Below are 20,181 nucleotides of genomic sequence, written 5' to 3' on the forward strand. Positions count from 1 at the left end.
AAAAAAAAAAAAAAAAAAAAAAAAAAAAAAAAAAAAGATGTATATCTATGCCCAGATTCCAGTGACCAGTTCAGCATATTAATTCAACATCAACTGTAATTACTTGTATTCTAGCAGAATCTCTTGTTAGTGAAGTGGATCTTCAGCAGTTGTTTTCATGTAGCAAGTCACAGATGAGAACCTAAAGTTACTCTAAGGGAAACCATGTTCTCCCCATTGTCTTCCACAGGCAAAGCAGGCGCACCGCGAGGGAGCTGCAAGAAGGAAGAGCTCAGAAGCCGAGAAGAAAACCAAATGTTAGCTTCCGCCCGGAGGACTCCCTCATTAGCAATGACTCAGAAGTCATCATAGAGCCCAAGGTACACAACAGCCACAGTAGACTCTTTTCTCGATTGCATGGGACAGTTGGGTGTTTGTGGCTGTAGCCTGTGCTGGAGTTTCAGGCCGTGAAGAGTCTGGCCATAATACATGAGAGCCCAGCTGATTCTGTCCACAAATGGACACCCTCTTCTACAGAGGTGAAAAACATCTGGACAGCTCTCTGAAAAGACTGCAGCTTAGAGCCTCTGCCTGGTGATTTGCTGTGTGTGACGTCACTCTGGGCTTTTTCTCTGTCTCAGTGCACATAATGATCATTTTCTGTCAAAGGCTGAGATGGGATGTCTCTAGAGTTATCAGATAGGTTTGCTATGTGACCTGTATTATTATAAGTCAGACATATTTAACCATTCATTCAATTTGGAACAAACAGTAAAGAGATACATAATTTGATTTATGTGTATGTTCTTAAAGCCATGCTTTTTCATTAAGTCCTCTCATGAGTGTGTCTGGAGGCACTCAGTCAGATGTCTTCTGAGTCCATTGAGGACTTTAGCGGGACAGGGGTATAGTTTGAGCATCAAGTCTACCCTGCTGTGGAGATTTGTACATGGTAATTAGTAAGCTGGTATTAGGTTGGTAATACTATTTTTTTTATTATTTGTGGATTTCATGAACTTTTTATACAGTTGGCTTTGACAGAATAAATAACTTGATGGAATAAGCAGTTTTACCTAAAATGATAGGAATTGAATTTATAAAGAATTCAGTCTTTATAGCTATTAGATATATTTTTCAAAAATAATAAATGCCTTTGAGTTATTAATAGATTAATTATTTTGTACTCCATTTAGGAACAACTAGGACATCATGATTCTCAGCATTTGGATAAATTTGACATTCCTTTTGGTATGTATACAAATGACTAATGTAGTGTCTAAGTTTAGTGTTAAGTTGGCTGTTTAGAAGTAAAGGTAATAAGGCCGGGCATGGTGGTACATAGCTTTGATCCCAGTACTTGGAAGGCATAGGCAGGTGGATCTCAGGTTTTTCAGGAGTTTCAGGTCTGCAATTCAAGATCCTGGTCAGTCAGGGCTACACAGAGAAACCCTGTCTCTGGAATTTTTTTAAAAAAGAAATAAATTAATATAAAAATAGTATATTAATGTTTTCATGTTCTATTGCTGTGAATAGATACCATGACCACACAAGTCTTTTGTTTAATTTTTGTTTTTCAAGATAGGGTTTCTTTGTGTATCTCTGCCTGTCCTGGGACTCACTTCATAGACCAGGCTAACATCAAACTCAGACAGCCTTCTGCCTCTGTCCCTGCCTCCTGAGTGTTGGGGTCAAAGGTGAGCACCACCACTACGTAGCAGTGAAACTCTTACAAGAGAAAGCATTTAATCGGAACAGCTCATTATCATCACAGCAGGAAGCATGAGTGGTACACATGGCTCTGGAACAGTAGCTGAGAGCTATATCCACAAGCAGAGAGAGAGAGAGAGAGCAAGAGACAGAGACGGAGACAGAGAGACAAAGAAACAAAGACACACACAGAGCTAGTGTGGGCTTTTGAAACCTCAGAGCCTATTCCCAGGGACACATTTCCTCCAACAAGGCCACACCCCCCCAGTTCTTCTAATCCTTTCAAACAGTTCCAGTCCATGGTGACTAAGTGTTCAAATATATGAGCCTATGGGGCCATTTTTATTCAAACCACCACAGTAACTTTCCTATTCTGTTTAACAAGGTGGAGGGTCTTTGTACTTCGTGTTTTATCCAGTAGAGTAATGGTTGACATCAAGGCCTGCTTGAGACCATGCCTGATTTTATGAATCTAGTTTTACTGAAACATAACCTCTCAGCTTTCTGACCATAACAAAGTAGAGGAGTTGCTACAGAGAAAGTTTTCTAAGCTCTGCAGTAGACTGATGTAGTTAATTAGTATGTCAAATAGAACAAAAAAGGCCTAAATAAGGAAATTATGGGAGAATATGCCCAACATTGAATTTTTCATAGAACATACACATATGTTAAAAACCATGAATCTGTTTAGAACAGTTTCACTTGTATGATGCCAGTTTTACACAAGTGTGTAGTACACCAGTGGATGTGTATTGTGTTATACCAAAGAACATTTCTCCATTTATATTAATATTAACCGAACCCAAAACCTCCAAGTTCTGCCTTTTACTTTCCCTTACTACCCAGTAACCAGTCCTAGCCTTCCTTACCTCTTTTGTAGTACTGCTATAGAAGCCTTATCTGACTGTTTTCAGCTTTATCCATTCAAATCTACTTTCCACATGTTGGATGGGGTGGGTTTTCTACAATAACGATCTCATCACATTGCTCCTACTGGATCTTCATTAGCTAGAGCAGAAGGCTCTAGGTTTCTGGGTGTGACCTATAGTGTCCTCTACAAGTGTGGGTTTGATTCACTGTGTCTTCAAGATGTAGTTTATACAGTACCTCATGTAGACAGTGTACGTGGATAACATCCCAACGCCCACCTCCAGTTACTGTGCTTCCACTGACAACGTTGGCTCTTAGTGATTGCTTTCTGCATTTTGTTTTATATTTAAGAAATGTTAGAAGATGATATTAATACTTCAGCAGGACTGCATTTCATGGCCTCTGTACGAAAGAAAGCAGTGGGAAGTCATGATGCGAGTACAAACACAGACCCAGGTAAATACTTTAAAAGTTAAAAAACTTCCTATATTGCGGCTGGAGGCATAGCTCAGAGAGTAAGAGCAGTTGCTGTTCTTCCAGAGAACCAGTTTGGTTCCTAGCATCCATGTCAGGCAGTTCACAAATAACTGTTACTTCAGCTCTAGGGGGTCTGATGCAGTCTTCTGCCCTCTGCGGGCATCTATACTTATGCCAGCGTACATACTAACATACATAGATTGTTTTTGTTTGTTTGTTTGTTTGTTTATGCAAACTGCAAGAGGACTTTTATTCCAAGAGCACTCTGGGACCCACAGTTTTACACCATGCAGGGGTAGAGGACCGTGGGCCCCCAGTAGCTGGGTCAGAGGGTATTTAAAGGAAAAAAAAAACACCACAACTCAAGGGGGTGGGGAGGGCATTGTTGGAAAATACCAAAAATACCAGTTAAGAGTCACAAGGAAGTGGAAAGTCAAGACAGTTTTCTATGAGCCTCTAACAATAGCACATTTGCATATTGGGTTCCAGCAAAGGCCAGGGTGGGTCAGGGTGACTTTCTTTGAATGAACACTCCCTGAACACTGGAAGCGGGTTGGTGGGGGAATGTGGCTATCTGTTTTATGATTAGCATGCCTTGGAGCATTGAGTCACAAAGGTCACATTCTCAAGCCTGGGCCTAAAGGCCTAGAATTGTTGTTTTTATGTTTCACTTTTTCATTCCCCACTTCTACTTGTTAGTAGTTCTCATCTTGGAACTAGACACTATCTTCTCCCTGACGCACTTGATCCTTTAGGGCATGGTACTGTTGTCTCAAAACTAAAAACTGCACTGCACTAATTCTTGTTCTCTAACACACATGGACCTTTAATTAAAAGCAGAAGCAAAATCAAAAGAGGTCCTATATGGGTAGAAAGTAGGGTGGTCAAGAGTACAAGATAAGGACCCTTCCACCGAGTCTCAAGGTTTTCTGCACGGTGGCGTCTAATGTAGACTGAATCTCTAACTTGGAAGTGATGTGGGGCTTGCAGGTCTCCTTCTCTTGAGTAGGCCTTCTGGAGCTGCTTCCACACTCACTGTCTCACCCACTCAAGCATCTTGAGCCTAGAGAACAAAAGCTGGGAAAGCAGCATTGTTAGCACTATGTACAGAGGCTATTTTTGCCAGTGGAGGGGGCCCCCCCGTAGAGTAACGTAGGGGGTCAGTCCAAACTTGTCCAGGGGTGTTTCTAACCCTGAAGAGCACAAAGGGTAGGAGAGCTATCCAATCATTAGCGCCAGTCTCTGCGGTCAATTTGGTAAGGGTCATCCTCTCTACCTGTCTTGAGCTTTGGGGCCTGTCCAATCAATCCCCAATATCTTGGCCAGCCCCTGACTTACCTGGGCAACAAAGGCAGATCCATTATCAGACCCGATTACCTTGGGTATCCCAAACCTCAGAAAGATTTCCTCTAGGATCTTCTTGTCCATCACATTGGCTGTCTCAGTCCTGGTAGGAAAAGCTTCTACCCAGCNTGAAAAGGTGTCTATAAACACTAATAAATACTTGTTGCCATATTTAGCTGGCTTAATTTCTGTAAAATCTACCTCCCAGTAGGCTCCAGGTCAGTCGCCCCTGAGCCTCTTCTCAGGAGTATACATGGAGTATCCCATATTAGTCATAGCACAGGCCTTGCAGCTTTTGACTATTTCCTCTGCCAAGTCAGAGAGTCCTGTAACATAGTAGTCGGAGGACTACTGAGTTGCAGTCTTTTTTCTGGCTTCCTTTAGCCACCGCTTCCAGTCTCGAAGGCTGTATCCCAAATAAGTAACTTCAGTCTGACACAGCTGAGCCTTTTTAGCTGAGGCTCAGTACCCCAGCTCACCTAATTCTGTTAAGCACATTGGTCTTCTGTTGCCCAGGTTCCCTATCTGTCTAGGTCCTGTCTTTTTTCTTTATCTCCTACCACTGCGGCCAAAATTCTAGTCAAATTTCTCTCTTGTCTACGATCCCTCCTGTTCTCTTTCTTCTGCCTCCCACCTCTCTCTTTCTTCTGCCTCCCACCCCACCCCCACCCTCGCGTAATACACCTTGTCTGCCTCTTTCACTAGATCATGTAACTGTCTCCCTCTTGTAATACACCTTCTCTTACCTTAGTGAAATTAGTGGGCCGTTTTGAGGCGCCTCAGAGACCAGAGCCTGGCGATAGGATTTCAAGTTCTCCCTACCTTTAGCCATGTTGTAGTCCCAACTGGGGCGAGTCAAAGGGAATCCCATGTCGATCTCATTTTGTAGCTGTGTAGGCTGCTGGTCGGCTTCCGGGATATTTTTTCTAGCCTCTAATAGAATTCTCTCTCGCTCTTCATCTGCAGCATCTGCTGACAATCATCCCAAGTAGGCTGATGAGAGAACATAAGGGACTCCACCAACCCTGAGGTTGTTAGGGATCCTCTGAGAAAGGAGGGGGGGGTTGGTTAGTTTTCCAGTTATAAAGATCAGCAGAGGGAAATGGCCAGTAATGACGGGGTTGAAGGTTGGGAGGATCCACCAGAGTCCGTCAGGACTCTGTGCTCTCCAGCTCCATGTACCCGCAGTGGGTCTGCCTCCTGCCAAGGCTGGATTAGGCCACTCAGGAGGCTTCTCAGTCTCGGGATAGATTTTGGAGGAGACGATGGGTTAGCTGGTGGCTCTGATTCAAGAGAAGCCTTCACTTTTGATTTTTCTTGTAATACCAGAGCACAACCACAATTTTGGGAAGCAAAACCCAATTTTAACAGTGTAAACAATCCATTTTCTTTAAAAATCAACACCAAAAACATTACTTGCTACAAAGTTTGGCTGCTTGTTCCTGCACACAAATGCAAGAAGGTGCAGCCCCCAATACCTCAAAGAGACACTGCCCTAAATCCTATCTTTTATAAGTCTGGTTTCTAGGTAAGAATTATATAGAATATTACCCAATTCTGGCGTATCTTTAGAGACCTGTTTCCATGGTTTGTCTCATGCTGCATGTTGTAGTTTCAAATTACTCCAACCCAGAGTTACCAGTTTTAAACCAACTTTCTGTTACCAATGTTACAAATTTTTAATCATAACCAATAACTTATGAGCCAATAATCTATAACCAAGACATATAAAACATATTTATACCTTTAAAACTATTCAGAAACAAAAATGAAATGGCTGCAGACATTTGCTTATTTAAACCAAACAAAATTCTTTTTTTTTTTTTTTTTTTTTTTCGAGACAGGGTTCCTCTGTATAGCCCTGGCTGTCCTGGAACTCACTTTGTAGACCAGGCTGGCCTCGAACTCAGAAATCCGCCTGCCTCTGCCTCCCGAGTGCTGGGATTAAAGGTGTGCGCCACCACGCCCGGCTCAAACAAAATTCTTAATTTTCTAGCTGTAATTTCAAAAGAGGAGCTCCTTGTTACCTGATGAATCCAATAATCACAAGCACAGAGATTTTTGTAGGAAAAACAGCCATCAGTTCCCTTACCATAGAACTTGAGAAGCTGCTGGTCCCTTTAAGAGCAGTGTTTACAATCAACTCCTAGCAGGGCTTCTCCAGCCACACTAGACTTCTCACTACAGGTGCAGGGCTCCAAAGACCAATTGATACTGTCTATTTATTTTTTCTTTTTCTCTCTCACCAAATAGTCGGAGAATACTGCTTTTCTCAAACCCATTCTCTCATCTGTAAACTATCTCTAGTCAGGGTACAAAGTACAAATTACCTTCGCTTCTCTAGATTTTCACATAACTCTAAACACATACACAAAAACACACAAAACAGAAACCAACAGATCCAGACACACACGACCCTTTCATGTCCTCCACAAGCAGGCAAAAGAATTAGACGATTTCGGAGGGGGAAGCTTCTACTTCAACAACAGAACTCGGTCCATCTGACTGATCTCCAGAGACTACCATGCATCCCTGGCTCTCCCCACTTCCCAGGGCATCCCCCAGGGTGGCAGCCTGTGGTCCTCCTAGCATGTCTGCCAACCATAGTCTTCCAGTCCTTACAGCCTGAGAGGATAGCTGCAAATACAAAGCACGCATTTCAGAAAACCCCATCGTCTACAAACAATGTTGTCCACTTCCACCAGACGACCAAAACCAGAGAAACCAAACTCAGGCTGATCAGTGTCTAAACTCAGGCGGATCCAAACTCAGGCTGCGCTGTGCTTCAGAGACAAAGGATGAGACACAGACAAACAACCCAACACAACAAGCACACGTTCCTTGCAGAAAACAGACACTCAGAACAGAGACACTGGCCAACACGCACACATTCCAGAGGGGATCCCCATACCTCCAAGTCGGTTCTCAGGTGTGAGGCGTGGTCGTGTTTCCCAGTCAACGCACCAAATGAAAGACCCACAACGTGAGGACTCCCCCACGTTCTGACTCAGAAGAGGCAACACCTCAAATCACTCATGAGAAACAGTCTTGATGCAAACTGCAAGAGGGCTTTTATTCCAAGAGCGCTCTGGGACCCACAGTCGTACACCATGCAGGGGTAGAGGACCGTGGCCCACAGATTGTTTTTTATATTGATTATCTCATTTATTCATGATGAAACATATCCATCCAATTTTTTTATTACTTTTTTTTTGTTTGTTTGTTTTCGACACAGGGTTTCTCTGTGTAGCCCTGGCTGTCCTGGAACTCACTTTGTAGACCAGGCTGGCCTCGAACTCAGAAATCCACCCGCCTCTGCCTCCCAAGTGCTGAGATGAAAGGCGTGTGCCACCACTGCATGGCTACTTTTATTTTTTTTTTACAGTCCAGTCATTACCCCCCCTCCTGGTCCACCCTCTGACAGTTCCTCATCCCATCCCTCCCCCTCATCTCCAAGAGGATGTCCCCATCCCCACTCCCACCTCACCAGACCTCCCCATTCCCTTCGAGCCTCAAGTCTCTTGAGGGTTAAGTGCATCTTCTCTCACTGAGGCCAGACCAGGCAGTCTTCTGCTGTGTATGTGTCGGGGGTCTTGAACCAGCTAGTAACATACACATAATTTTTAAAAATTACATCTTTAAAAAGTTTGCTAAGGTATTTATACTTTCTCATTAAGACAGTGATTGAAAAGGAATTTAAAATTATGTGATATTAGATATTTACCCCAAGTTATTCTCCTAGGGAAGATTCGAAACAGGGGAGGGAGGATTTGGAGAGAGGAGGAAGAGAGGCTATTACTGGGATGTAGAGTGAATAAATTAATTAATGAAAAGGAAATAGCATTTATAATAACTTGAGCTTGAAATTTAAATAAAACATAAAGTAGAGGTTTTTTTTGTTGTTGAAAACTAACATGTTACAGATTTCAAATAGGTACAAAAAATGTTGTGAATTAGACCCCTAGGCCATGAGCCTCCCTCACTGGGATTATAGCTCTGAAGTGAGAGGCCCTGGGTTCCAGCTGGGGAATTAGGCATGAGAAGAAGGCTAGATTGTGGTCAGTCTTAGAGCAAATGACCATGAGGAGGAGGGGACAGAACCTTTCAAGTACTCATGAAATCTCCTCTGACTTTGTGTTCTTATGAAATGCTTAAGTACTCATTGGTATAATTTAGCAAGCTATGACACATATGAAGTCATGCATTCACATAGCCAGGTAAAGAGCACAGTGAGTGTTCTGTGATATCTCTGAGCCCCTGGCCCGGCCCTGGGTATCCCTGTAGCCCTTGCTTCTCCCTGAGAGCGTAGCTGTCATGTCCCAGTGTTGGCCTTTCCAGTGTTGGCTTTAGACATCCTCATAACGTATCATAACATGCTGTTCCTTTGTACTGAATTGCATCTTAGCACACTTGCAGCAACGTCGAAAGTGATGCGAGTGCGCTCAATCTTGTTGTATAGTCATGTGTCCTAATAAAATCAATGCTAATTAGGAAGTGAGGTTTAATTACTTTATATTATGTAATAACCCTCACTATGTTGTTACATAATTAAGTCTAAGAAAATTGGATGGCATAGGATATGGTATAGCCACCTCATGTCTGAAATTACCATTGGGTGCACTTCTTTTGATTTCTACTTACATTATACATTCTCTTCTATTGACAGAGTATTTTATAAGCATATTCCTTTTCTAATATTTAACCAGCTTCTGATTGTTCAGTGCATCGATGTGTTGGGCAGTTTTTAGAGCTGTTTTCTTTCCTGCTAGAGTCTCATTATGTGGCTCTGGTGGCCTAGAGCTGGCTGTGTAGACCCAGATGGTCACGCCCCTCTGCTCCTGAGTTCTGGGATTAAAAGCATGCACCACGGCTTGTGGCTTGTCTTTGCTTCTTTAAGGATTAGGATCTTCTCTGGCATAGTGGCTCACACTTTTAAACCCAGCACTCAGAAGGGACGTGCGGGGCCTCTCTGAGTGTGAGGCTGGCCTGGGCACCGTAACGAGTCCCAGGTCAGCCAGGGCTAGGGAGTAAGGCCATGCTCAGGGTTCAGTAAACTGAAATCTACAGTCGTGTTGCTGAAACATTACATTAAGCTGGCTACCTATTTTCTCAGCACCTTTTATATAGACTGGATTTTTTTGTTTAATGTTCCTGTTTGTAAAATTCTTTTCCTATTTTTCTTTTTTCCTCACATATCTAAATTTATCTAAATCTAAACAAGATAAGGAAGGTCCTTCCCAAAAAGCTGATTCTGAAAGTAGTAAAAACCCACAAGCCACGGCTGCAAGCTCAGGTGAGTGCTTTGTTCTCTGAGGGTAGGGTCACTTAAAAAAGTTATGTCCTTATTAATGCACGCTCTCCCTTAGAAAAGCAGTTTAACTGAGGAAAAGTGGCTTCATAGAGATAGGTTGACAATTTAAATAATTTTTGCTTTATTTTTTCTTTGTTTGTTAAAGATAATCTGTCATTAAATTCCATCTTTATTAGCAGTTTTTCAGTAAAGCCAATATGTCCAATTTCATTTTACATATGAATTTAAAGTAATACTTTATTAAAAAATAAATGCTAGAAAAGGATATGTGAGTTCTAGAACAAAGCACAGAGCTCAACTGTCTGCTTACCTCTGTAGTGGTAACCCTCTTTATTTACTGTCGAATAAGAAGCAATTAGCTAGTGAAAATCAGATGTTAAAACATTTTAACTATAAAAGTTAGCAGTGAGTCCTATGTAAGAGTATGAATTATATCTCAGTGAAAATAAACTATTGCAAGTTTTTAAAATACAGCTAATATTTATGTTTCTCTTAATAACTAATATATTTAAAATAGAAATAGGAAATTATATTCTTACAATTTTACATAGCTTATTGTTCATGAATGTTATTCATAAAAGTAGTTTTTGTCCCACTGACCTGGAACTCACTTTGTAGACCAGGCTGGCCTCGAACTCACAGAGATCCACCTTCATCCGCCTCCTGAGTGCGAGGCTTAAAGGTGTGCACCACCACCACCTGGCAGTTCAATTTTCTTTAATCTATTTAGGTTTGTAAGAAATATACATTTTATGTTGTTTGTTGCAAATGTATTCTTAGAAACTTAATGACTACAGACACATTTAACCTTTCTGACTTTCTTTCCTTAATTTCCAGGCCATGAACCTTTGAAAGTTCCACAGCTTTTGATCCCAGACATATATCTAAATGTCCGCCTTCCCAGTGGAATAGCAGAGAGACCTTTGTCTCCTTCCCCGCCTCACATGGTAATAGCCTTGCTCTGTGCACTGGATTTTAATAATAACCATGTGTCAAAACTTACTATGCTCATCCATGTAGTGCCCCATTTTATGGGTGAAGTGAGTGTAAAAATCTGCATACCTTTGTAAGAAAATTAGTTTAAGTGTTATGCCCTCTAGTACTGTAAACTGCTGCTCTCTCCAAGTTAGGCATGCATCCTCTTGTTAATAATAAGAGGAGTGATGAACTGTACTGCCACCACCCCTTTATGATCATCTAAAGTAAAAAAAAAAAAAGAAGAAGAAGAAAAAGAATGTTCCCTCTGTGTCTGACTCAGGCTGGACACAAGTATATCGATGTGGTTGACATTGAAGCTGATGATCTGTTGGGATTCCCTGCCTGTGAAGAGCCTTCAGATGAAGTTACCAAGCAGCCAAGCCATCCTCCACACGTTCCATCGTCGGCAGAGTTACATTGTATGGCAGCTTCAGTTGTCAATGCTGTTCCTCCTCATACTTTTCAAAGTCAAGGTAATATTTTTTCTTACTTTAAAACAAATTAAATACACTAAACTGTATTTAGCTAACATTCTTACCCTAAGTCTTGTAGGTCTCCTCCAGATACATTTTCCCTTGGCCTGCTTCTGTTCACATGTTAGCTTTCCAGATGCCAGGCTTAGACACTGACCCTCAGAGTTTGTGTGCTCTTGATAGAATCTGCAAGCTCTACTCGGGATTTAGTTTCTGAACCTGCAAAAGTGACCCAATCCTGTCAGAGTGGGGAAAGCTGGAGAAAAAGTGTCACTGAAGCAAAGGAGCCTGAGATTCCCTCAGTGACGCCGTCCGACAGACAGCAGGACAGAGGTAAACAGCCAGGGTGTGCTGCATGACCCGCGCTCCCTACATTCCTTTTACATAAGATAGAAGTGTTGCTACTTGATCTTTGCAAAAGCACTTGAAAGAGAAAGGGTAAGGTATATAAATGAGGTGCAGCCAGGGCTCTAAGCCTGGGACCCTTAGTAGTTTGCAAGGAAACTTCAGATCTACACCTGCACACCTTTCCCAAGGTAATAAGGCTGGAAATAAGCATCCTGTTAGAGCCCTTTAGTATTTTGATGTTTTAAAGGAATTCTCATCTTTGAAAAGAAGGGAACTTCTGGGCAGTAATAGCATTTATGCTTTCAAGCCTGATAGATAACTTGAGGTCAACCACAGACCCCAAGATAAAAGTGTCCTGTGACCTTCCCACTCACAGGGTGCCATACACACTTCCCACTCTGCGCCCCCCCCCCCCCAACAAGGTAAAATACATGTGTAAGAAATTCTGTAATAGTACAAAGGAAATACAGGGACATGGTAGCCAACTAGTAATGTAGGTTTTTGGTTTTTTGATTTTATTTTTGGCATTGTAATATAATTATATCATTGCCTGTCCCATTTCTCCCTTCAGATCCTCCCATATTCCCTTTCTTGGTCTCTTTCCAGTTCACAGACTCTTTTTCATGAATTGTTCATGACTATGTGTCTGTATAAGCATATATATTTCTAAATTCAACCAGCTCTTTTCCTTACATGCCAAGGCCATGGTTTCTGCTGTATTTTTTTAAGTCTGTGTACACCAGATCTTCCTGAGGGAGATAAGAGGTGGTACTTCAGGCTGCTGAGAACTAGGATTAATAGACAGATAATAAAAAATATGAGAGCCAGCTGAAGCAGGTGTAAGCAGGGCAAGATGAGCACTGACGACATCTTCTCTTGGGAAGGCCCAACCAGGACTAGGGCCAGAGACCATGGAAAAAGCACCACTTAGATTTCTTTATAATTCTCATTTTTCAGAGCACTTCATTGCAAACCTTGAACTCTATAAAAACTTCTGTGAGCTAAATGCAGTAGGCAAAAATCTGTTTTTGATGGCTTTCTCATTGTGTAACTATTTAGGGACCCAATACTGGGAGTGAAAAAGTAATTGCAGATTGTCAGCCTGTGGAGAAAGGAAGACAGAGAGTAAAGGGATGCTCAGGACAGACTTGTCAGTGCTGTGAGGGGTGGCTGCTGACATTTTTTTTTTTTTTTTTTTTTTTGGTTTTTCGAGACAGGGTTTCTCTGTGTAGCCCTGGCTGTCCTGGCACTCACTCTGTAGACCAGGCTGGCCTCGAACTCAGAAATCTGCCTGCCTCTGCCTCCAGAGTGCTGGGATTAAAGGCATGGGCCACCACGCCCATCATGGCTGCTGACATTCTTGAGCAACACAGCATCAGTCGTCCTCAGGTGGTTTAAAGGAGAGAGACCAACGGTGATGGTTAACTGCACTCAGACTGAGGATTGCGTGCAGTCATTCAGTTTTGTGAGCTTGCTGGGTTTGGGACGGTCACTATTCTCAGAGGCAGATATAATATTTGTTGAGAGGAGTAGCAAGAGCTGAAGGTTTAGAGGTAGAAGAAGACTGCCATTGTTAGACACAGGGACAGTTGTAGACCTTTAGAGTGAAGGCATTAGAGACACATGGAAAGGTTTTGGGGAGAAAAGTAACATATATGTGTTTCTAATACGTCCTGTTAGGCTCCGTGAGAGAGACTACCCAGGAGAAAACTAGGATATTGTTTGAGGTCTGTATTATGAAAACACAGTTAAGCAGGCTAAGACTGGAGACACGGAGGAGGTCCCCAGTGCTGCATGTTTCTCGGGATTGGAGGGAGAGCAGCCCTAGCTTACTGTCAGGCTGGGAAACGTGGTGGGTGCACGGAAGTACACTTCCCTCAGCTTGGTGTCAGGGAAGAGAGACAGTGAGTCGGTCTTCAAGGTTCTCTGCTGGCCCACATTCTGCAGGGAGTCAGCAGTAGCCAGCACTGAATCCAGCTTTTACTGCCTAATGCTTTGTTCTCAAAACGTCAGAGAGAACTTGTTCCTTTAGACACACTGTGTAAAAAGGTATAAAGGTGCCGTTCAAATTGCTGTGTGAGTAGAGCTTTGTGGGACTACATTGGTATAGGACTTTAATTCACTACAGAGAGACACTTCAGAAGTGTAGACACTGAATTGAATTTATAAATTTCTTAATAAAATAGATGTGAAAAGTTAATGGTATATTGGCTTAAAGTGAGAATGTCCATGTCGGCTTTTTTCCTTTAATAAAATTAATGTTGATCTTTCTCTGTTTAGATATACTAGAACAAAACTTCCAGTTCAAGGAACAGAGCACAAAATTGGACTCTGTGGGACAGTCCCTGCTTTGGACCCTGCTACAGAATGCCTCTCCTGCGTGTCCCACACCAAGCCCTGCTGTGTGTCCCCATCCAAGCCCTGCTGTGTGCCCCTGTCCAAGCTCTCCTGCGTGTCCCCCTCCAAGCCCTGCTGCATGTCCCCCTCCAAGCCCCGCCGTGTGTCCCACACCCAGCCCTGCTGCTCAGAAGTTTGAACATCTTACTGCCAAGCTTCAGGAGATGGATGAGCAGCTGCTAGCAGTGCAGACCATGGCAGAAAATATAGAGCAAGACTTCCCTGCACCTCAAGTGCTGAATCTACACTGGGAAAAGGTAGCATTCTTGTTTTCTGGTGGTTTTGTGTGTGTGAGAGCCTGTGGTGACAGCTGCAATTGAGTTATTAGATATATAGAATGGTTAGTATGAAAAAATGTTAGATATCTGACTGTTAAATAACAGGAAAAGGTTAAGCTAGAATTTTTTACCCTCAGTATTGTTGACAGGCTGGATCAGCAGTTCTCAACCTGTAGGTTGCTGACCCCTTTGGTGATTAAACAACCCTTTCACAGGGCATCACCTGAGACCATCAGAAAACACAGCCTTAGGAAGGCTGAGAACCACTGCATTAGGGAATTCTCTGTTTCCTTTCTTCTGTGGGTCTGAGGTCATTCACATGTTGGGCAAGTGCTCTGCCAGTGAGCTGCACTCCAGCTCTGGATACTTGTGTCTTCCTATGTATGACAGCATATTTGGTTGGCAGCACCGTGGGCTTCACTCACCAGGTTACAATAGCACAGCCCAAGTAATAACAATCAGATGATATCCCCGGCATTGTCAGACGTCCCGAGGCTGAGCACACCCACCATAAGCTGCTAAGTCGGGAGCCTGTGCTCCCCAGCAGGGAAAGGCATGGGAGCTACACACACACACACAATGTGATTTGGAAACGCTGCCTTCAGTGAACTGTCCTTCTCCTCTCACAGACTTATAACTTCACAAATGTTGCTCATATAGTACTTAAAGGCACTTGTCCCTAAGCCTGCCAACCCCATTGTTGTCATTCTGTGTCCCCAGAGTACACATGGGGAGGAGAGAAGGACCTCCTGGGGGTTGTCCTTTGTCCTCCACATGAGTGCCATGCCAGTCAGTGCTTCCCATGCAGTCTGGGTAAGGAAAAGGTACTAAGTTAAGATGAGAGTAGGAATGAGCTCTCAAAGGACATTATTTCACACAAGCATGTTCCTTTCCTGAGACACGGAGTCTAGGATATAGTCCAGGTTGACTGATCGCTCGCTCTCTCTCCCCCCACCCCCACCCCTTTGGTTTTTCGAGACAGGGTTTCTCTGTATAGCCCTGGCTGTCCTGGAACTCACTCTGTAGACCAGGCTGGCCTTGAACTCAGAAATGGGCCTGCCTCTGCCTCCCGAGTGCTGGGATTAAAGGCGTGCACCACTGCCCGGCTAGATTGCTCTCTTGAATTTTCACAGAATAAATTTTTATATAATCATAACTAAAGAACAAACAGTAAAACCACATAAATATGTTACAGTTTAATCTTGAGAATGCAGAGCAGTCTGTAGGATGAGTGTTCACCTTTGACTCACCTAACAAGCATTCCAGATTGCTCGTGTGCAGCACTTTAACAAATTTACTGAGCTTGCAGAATGTATTTTAAAATTTATTTTTAACTTGCCCATAAAAACAAACACCATACTTGTTAATCAGGTACCATTTGCCATTTTGCAGGTATGTCTTATGTAATACTGAAATCCCACTAACCCTGTCTCCTCAACACTCATCATTTCTTTGTGATGAAACTTAAGGAAACACTTTCTCCCAGGTTCTGAAATGTACAGTACATTACTATGCTCTGCAGTTGCCCTAATGTGCCGCAGCAACAGCAGCACACAGTGTCTGCCTTCTGTGTAACTGCGTCAGTTATTTCTCAGCCCCATCCCTCCGTCACCGCAGTTTCTCCAGCCTCACGGTTTCTGTGAGAGCAACTGTGTGCACTGCCCCAGGAGACTGAAGTCATGTGCTTCTCTTTCTGTAACAAATCATCTTCAATTTTGTCCATATTGGTATGGGTAACAGGGCTTTGTTGTTTTGTGGCTGAGTAGAGGTGTCTCTTATGTGTCCTATATTTTCTCTATTCGTTCATCTATTTTTTAATATTAAGGTTGTTTCCATTTCATGTTGTTAGGGTCAAACTGTGTCATTCAGAGGCTTGAGGGTGAGTGGGTGCTGAAGATGTCCACTACATCTGATGTCTTAGACAGGGCAGATCTTACAGCCACCTATGCTAAAGCTGTCCATTTCTGGACTTCTGTGAGTGGTACAATGACCACCTGAATCCAGATGTTTCTTTTCTATATATTTATTACTTGTATATGGGACAGCTAGATTTCACTGTAGTTCTATTTTTAACTTTGTGAGGATTCTCATAGTGTTTTCCATAATGGCTGTTCTAATTAATATACATTCCCATGAACAGTATACAAGAACTGCCTTTTTCCACATCTTCATCAGCACATGTAACATTTAGTCTTTTTGACAATAGCCATTCTTACTGGAATAGGTAATGTATACTGGTCTTTTAATCCTTGGGATTAAAAGGGAGGCAGAAGCAGGCGGATTTCTGAGTTCGAGGCCAGCCTGGTCTACAAAGTGAGTTCCAGGACAGCCAGGGCTACACAGAGAAACCCTGTCTCAGAAAACCAACCAACCAAACAAATAAATAAAATAAACAAATAAAAAAGTTAAGATTAAACATGTGGAATCACATAAAATATGACTAGGTCATTACTAATAATGGTACTGTGGTATTTACATGGTGTGTTTTTGTTTATTTGTTTTGGTTTTTGGTTTTTTTTGAGACAGGGTTTCTCTGTAGTCTTAGCTGTTCTGGAACTTCTTCTGTAGACCAGTCTATCCTCACACTCAAAGCTCTGCCTGCCTCTGCCTCCTGAGTGCTGGATTAACACACACAAACTTGGACATATCCGAATAAATCTTGAGCATCGGACTAGTCCTTGATGGCCTTTTCTTCAAAGACTCTCTTTGAAATTGCCTTCTGAGCTCGTAGTAGAAGTTTACTTAAAGTCAGATACATACAAGTCCATATGCATACACATATATAATATATGCAGTCTTAAGTAAGCTTATAAAATATTTCCCTATGACTTTTTAAAATATCTGTAATGTTATTTATCTCTCCTTCCTCCCCTCCTTCCTTCCTTCATCTCCAATTACAGTGCTTACACTTTGAGTTTGCAGGCCTGGATGAGGCGGGGGGCTAGGACACGATGAGCAAGCACTCATGGGAAGCACAAGAACTTGAGTTGAATCCATGATCTGGTGCTATGGGAATTGCTCACTCTCTGGGCCTTGTTTTCTCATCTGGATGTAGAAGACTTTGTCACAGTGGTGGCTAACTTTCTCTCCCATTACAGAACCAGCTCAATTCATCTCCTAACCTTTGTGAGATGTCACACCAGTTTGGCTATCAGTAGTAATAATTTCTTCATGATCCCCAGCAATTAGCTCAGACTACATTTTACCCTGTTTCTTTCATCTTTGTTGTATTACCTAAAGTGCTTGAAATGGGCATAGAATTGTGTGATATTTTGACATTATCAGAGTTTAGCATCTCAGCAGCTGCTTTGCTGTGTTTGTTTTCTTTTGCAGGCTGGACTGGGGCATCATGTTGGATTGTCTTCCGGCCCTGACATTGAAAAGCTACTAGCTTCAAAGGCCATCAGCATTTCTGAAGAAGGTTTGTGTGGGTTCCAGGGCTGGAATTGAAGTCTGGCTTCAAAAAATCCTTCCTACGTGTGAGCTGAAGCCATGGCTCCCCACCCTGCACCTATTCTTTTTCTTTATGTTAGGTTATATGAGCGGTTTGCCCACATGTATGTGTGTTCCACATGTGTGCATCCTGTGTCTCTATCTGCAAACATTCCATCCTCACTTCCATTCTTCGTTCTTTCCAAGTCTGTGACTGGTGAGTTATCTGCATCTTTGAAAATAGTGTTACTGTCTAGCTGTCTCTGTCTCTGACTCTAGTGTTTTCCTCATTATTTGAAGGCATTATTCCAGTATTTTTTGACTTCTTTAATGGTTGAATAATGTCTATGTGCTGTTAGTCTATTTGCTGCTTTAAAATTTCTGGTTGCTTTAAAATTTACCTTTTACTCATTTTTTTTGTTTGCTTTTTGTGTTTGTTTTGTTTTTCTTTTGATACAATGTCTAGGTGTGAATTTCTGTCTTACATATAGGTAGAATCTCCACTTTGAAGATTTAACATTGGGCAGTTTGTGCTGTTTCCATCTCCTTCCCCTCTGTTCTGAAAATGCTTGTTAGGTTTATTTTGGACCTTGCTCTGTTTCTTTAATTTTTAAAACTTACATGTTTGTTTATTTGCTCGGGGGGAAGGTCAAAGGCCGAACTAAGGGAGTTGTCCTCTCCTGCATGAGTCCTGTCCCACCGACTGAAGTTCTTGTGCTTGGCAGCAAATACATTCTTCTGCTAAGCCATCTCACCGGTCCCTGGTGCTGTTGTGTTTTTCTTTTCAGTGTGTGTGTGTTTAACACTTCACAATTTCTTCGGGTTAAGGGCTCAGTGGTGTCTTCACTAGCACTTCTCCAGACCTGCCCTCTAGCTCACTAACTGCTGTCTGTTCGCTGTCCCATTGGGTCACTGTTTAAGTTTGGTAACTATCTTCCGTAGTTAAAACGTTGTTTCTAGATCTTACTGTTTCTGCTGTGGTTTTCTATCTTTTCCTTTATGTTTTTCATAATTGTATGCCTGCATTGGATTAGTATCTTTCCAGACTCAAGAGGACGTGGAAGATCAAAAGGATGCAGAGGAAACTTCAGAGACTGAATTTTCAGAAACAGAATATCATTCTAGCCAGAAAACCTATGCATGCCCTTCTGCGGGGTCTGCTGCTTGCTCTTCCGTGGGCTGGAATATCACTTCTCCTGGTACTGCTCTTCACTTCTTAGATTTATATGTTCTTGGGTTGCATTAGAGTGTTACTGAACTGCACCTAGGAGGGGTGGTACAGGTATAAAGGTTTGTGAGTTAATTTTATAATACTCACTTCAGGGAAGAAAAAAATTTTAAACATGCCATTCAACATAAAAAAAGTCATAAACACTTCAAACCATCTATGTAATTAGTATTATTTAATTTTATAAACATTGAGATGTTGATTATTAGAATGTTGACATTTAATTTATAACAGTCCTATTGGTTATTTGCTGTGCCCCAACCATGCACTGTTTCTTGCACAGTTCCTTTGTAAGGTTGGTGGGGAGGGGGGAACGCCAGCCATTATTCTCACTGCACAGCTGAGAGTAAGGTGTAGACAGGGACATTCAGTCATGTGAATAATAGGTATAGTAGTTCTTACAGAACCCATGGAACCTGGATAAACTGAAAATATTTTCCTCTAGTATTTCATGTATGATTTTAAGCTTGAAAGAAGAAATCACATTACTATTTTTTTTAATAATATAGGAATTCAGGGCCTTAAGTAGGAGTCTCCATCCAGTCTGGCCTCTTGTGAAAGCGTAGTGTCATTTCCTCACTGCCATGGTCATTTCTGACCACAAAATAGCTTGGAGTATTCTCTTCTGCAACTTACATTTAAAAAATGTTAATAGAAAATAATTGGTTGACTAGGGTTGGATTTTAATTTTAGAACCAGCTTTAACATTCCCAAAGACACTGCTTATGCAGGAAGAAGATGGCAGACTGAGTGTAACTATTTAGAATTTAAAATGAAGAATTGTGGTAAATGGAGAGTTACACTGATTAATTCTGCTTAATCATTTTTGAAGGCAGTCCTAAAGGAAGATTCAAAAATAAGAGTTAGAATAACGTCTTTAAAGTGTTCTTTATGGGGCTGGAGAGATGGCTCAATGGTTAACAGCACTCACTGCTCTATCAGAGAACCGTTTTCAATTCCCAGGAACCACATGGCAGTTCATAACTCTAACTCCAGTTCCGGTAGATTTGGCATCCTCACACAGACATGCATGCAGGCAAAACACCAGTGCACGTAAAATAAAAATAAATCAACCTTAGCTGGGAATCCCAGCACTTGGAGGCAAAGGCAGGTGGATCTTTTGAGTTTGAGACTAGCCTGATCTACAGAGCAAGTTCTAGGTCAGCCAGGGACACAGAGAAACCCTGTCTCAAAAAAAAAAAAAAAAAAAAAAAAAAAAGAAAGTAAGAGAGAGAGAGAGAGAGACAGGGAACATATAGTAAGTAGCCATCTATTTCATTTCTTACTGGTCACTTTTCAAACTGTGTCCAGATTTATAGGTACTATTTGAGGATTAAATCTGCAACCAGAACTCATGCT

At 42.1% G+C, this 20,181-nt stretch overlaps 1 protein-coding gene across 3 annotated transcripts in view; it reads left to right on the plus strand.

Moving 5' to 3' along the window:
* The window catches only part of Cplane1 (ciliogenesis and planar polarity effector 1), a 97,902-nt gene that overhangs the window by 61,882 nt on the left and 15,839 nt on the right, over positions 1-20,181 (plus strand). For all 3 annotated transcript variants that reach the window (XM_021183611.2, XM_029469882.1, XM_029469881.1), the window contains exons 36-45: positions 230-359; positions 1,173-1,227; positions 2,908-3,012; positions 9,599-9,670; positions 10,526-10,635; positions 10,947-11,139; positions 11,323-11,472; positions 13,768-14,141; positions 17,496-17,583; positions 18,629-18,793. In XM_021183611.2, coding sequence (XP_021039270.1) covers positions 230-359; positions 1,173-1,227; positions 2,908-3,012; positions 9,599-9,670; positions 10,526-10,635; positions 10,947-11,139; positions 11,323-11,472; positions 13,768-14,141; positions 17,496-17,583; positions 18,629-18,793 — 1,442 coding nt within the window. The remainder of the gene's footprint in view (positions 1-229; positions 360-1,172; positions 1,228-2,907; positions 3,013-9,598; positions 9,671-10,525; positions 10,636-10,946; positions 11,140-11,322; positions 11,473-13,767; positions 14,142-17,495; positions 17,584-18,628; positions 18,794-20,181) is intronic.

Source organism: Mus caroli, chromosome 15 (assembly GCF_900094665.2).
Source record: "Mus caroli chromosome 15, CAROLI_EIJ_v1.1, whole genome shotgun sequence".
Classification (NCBI taxonomy): Eukaryota; Metazoa; Chordata; class Mammalia; order Rodentia; family Muridae; genus Mus; species Mus caroli.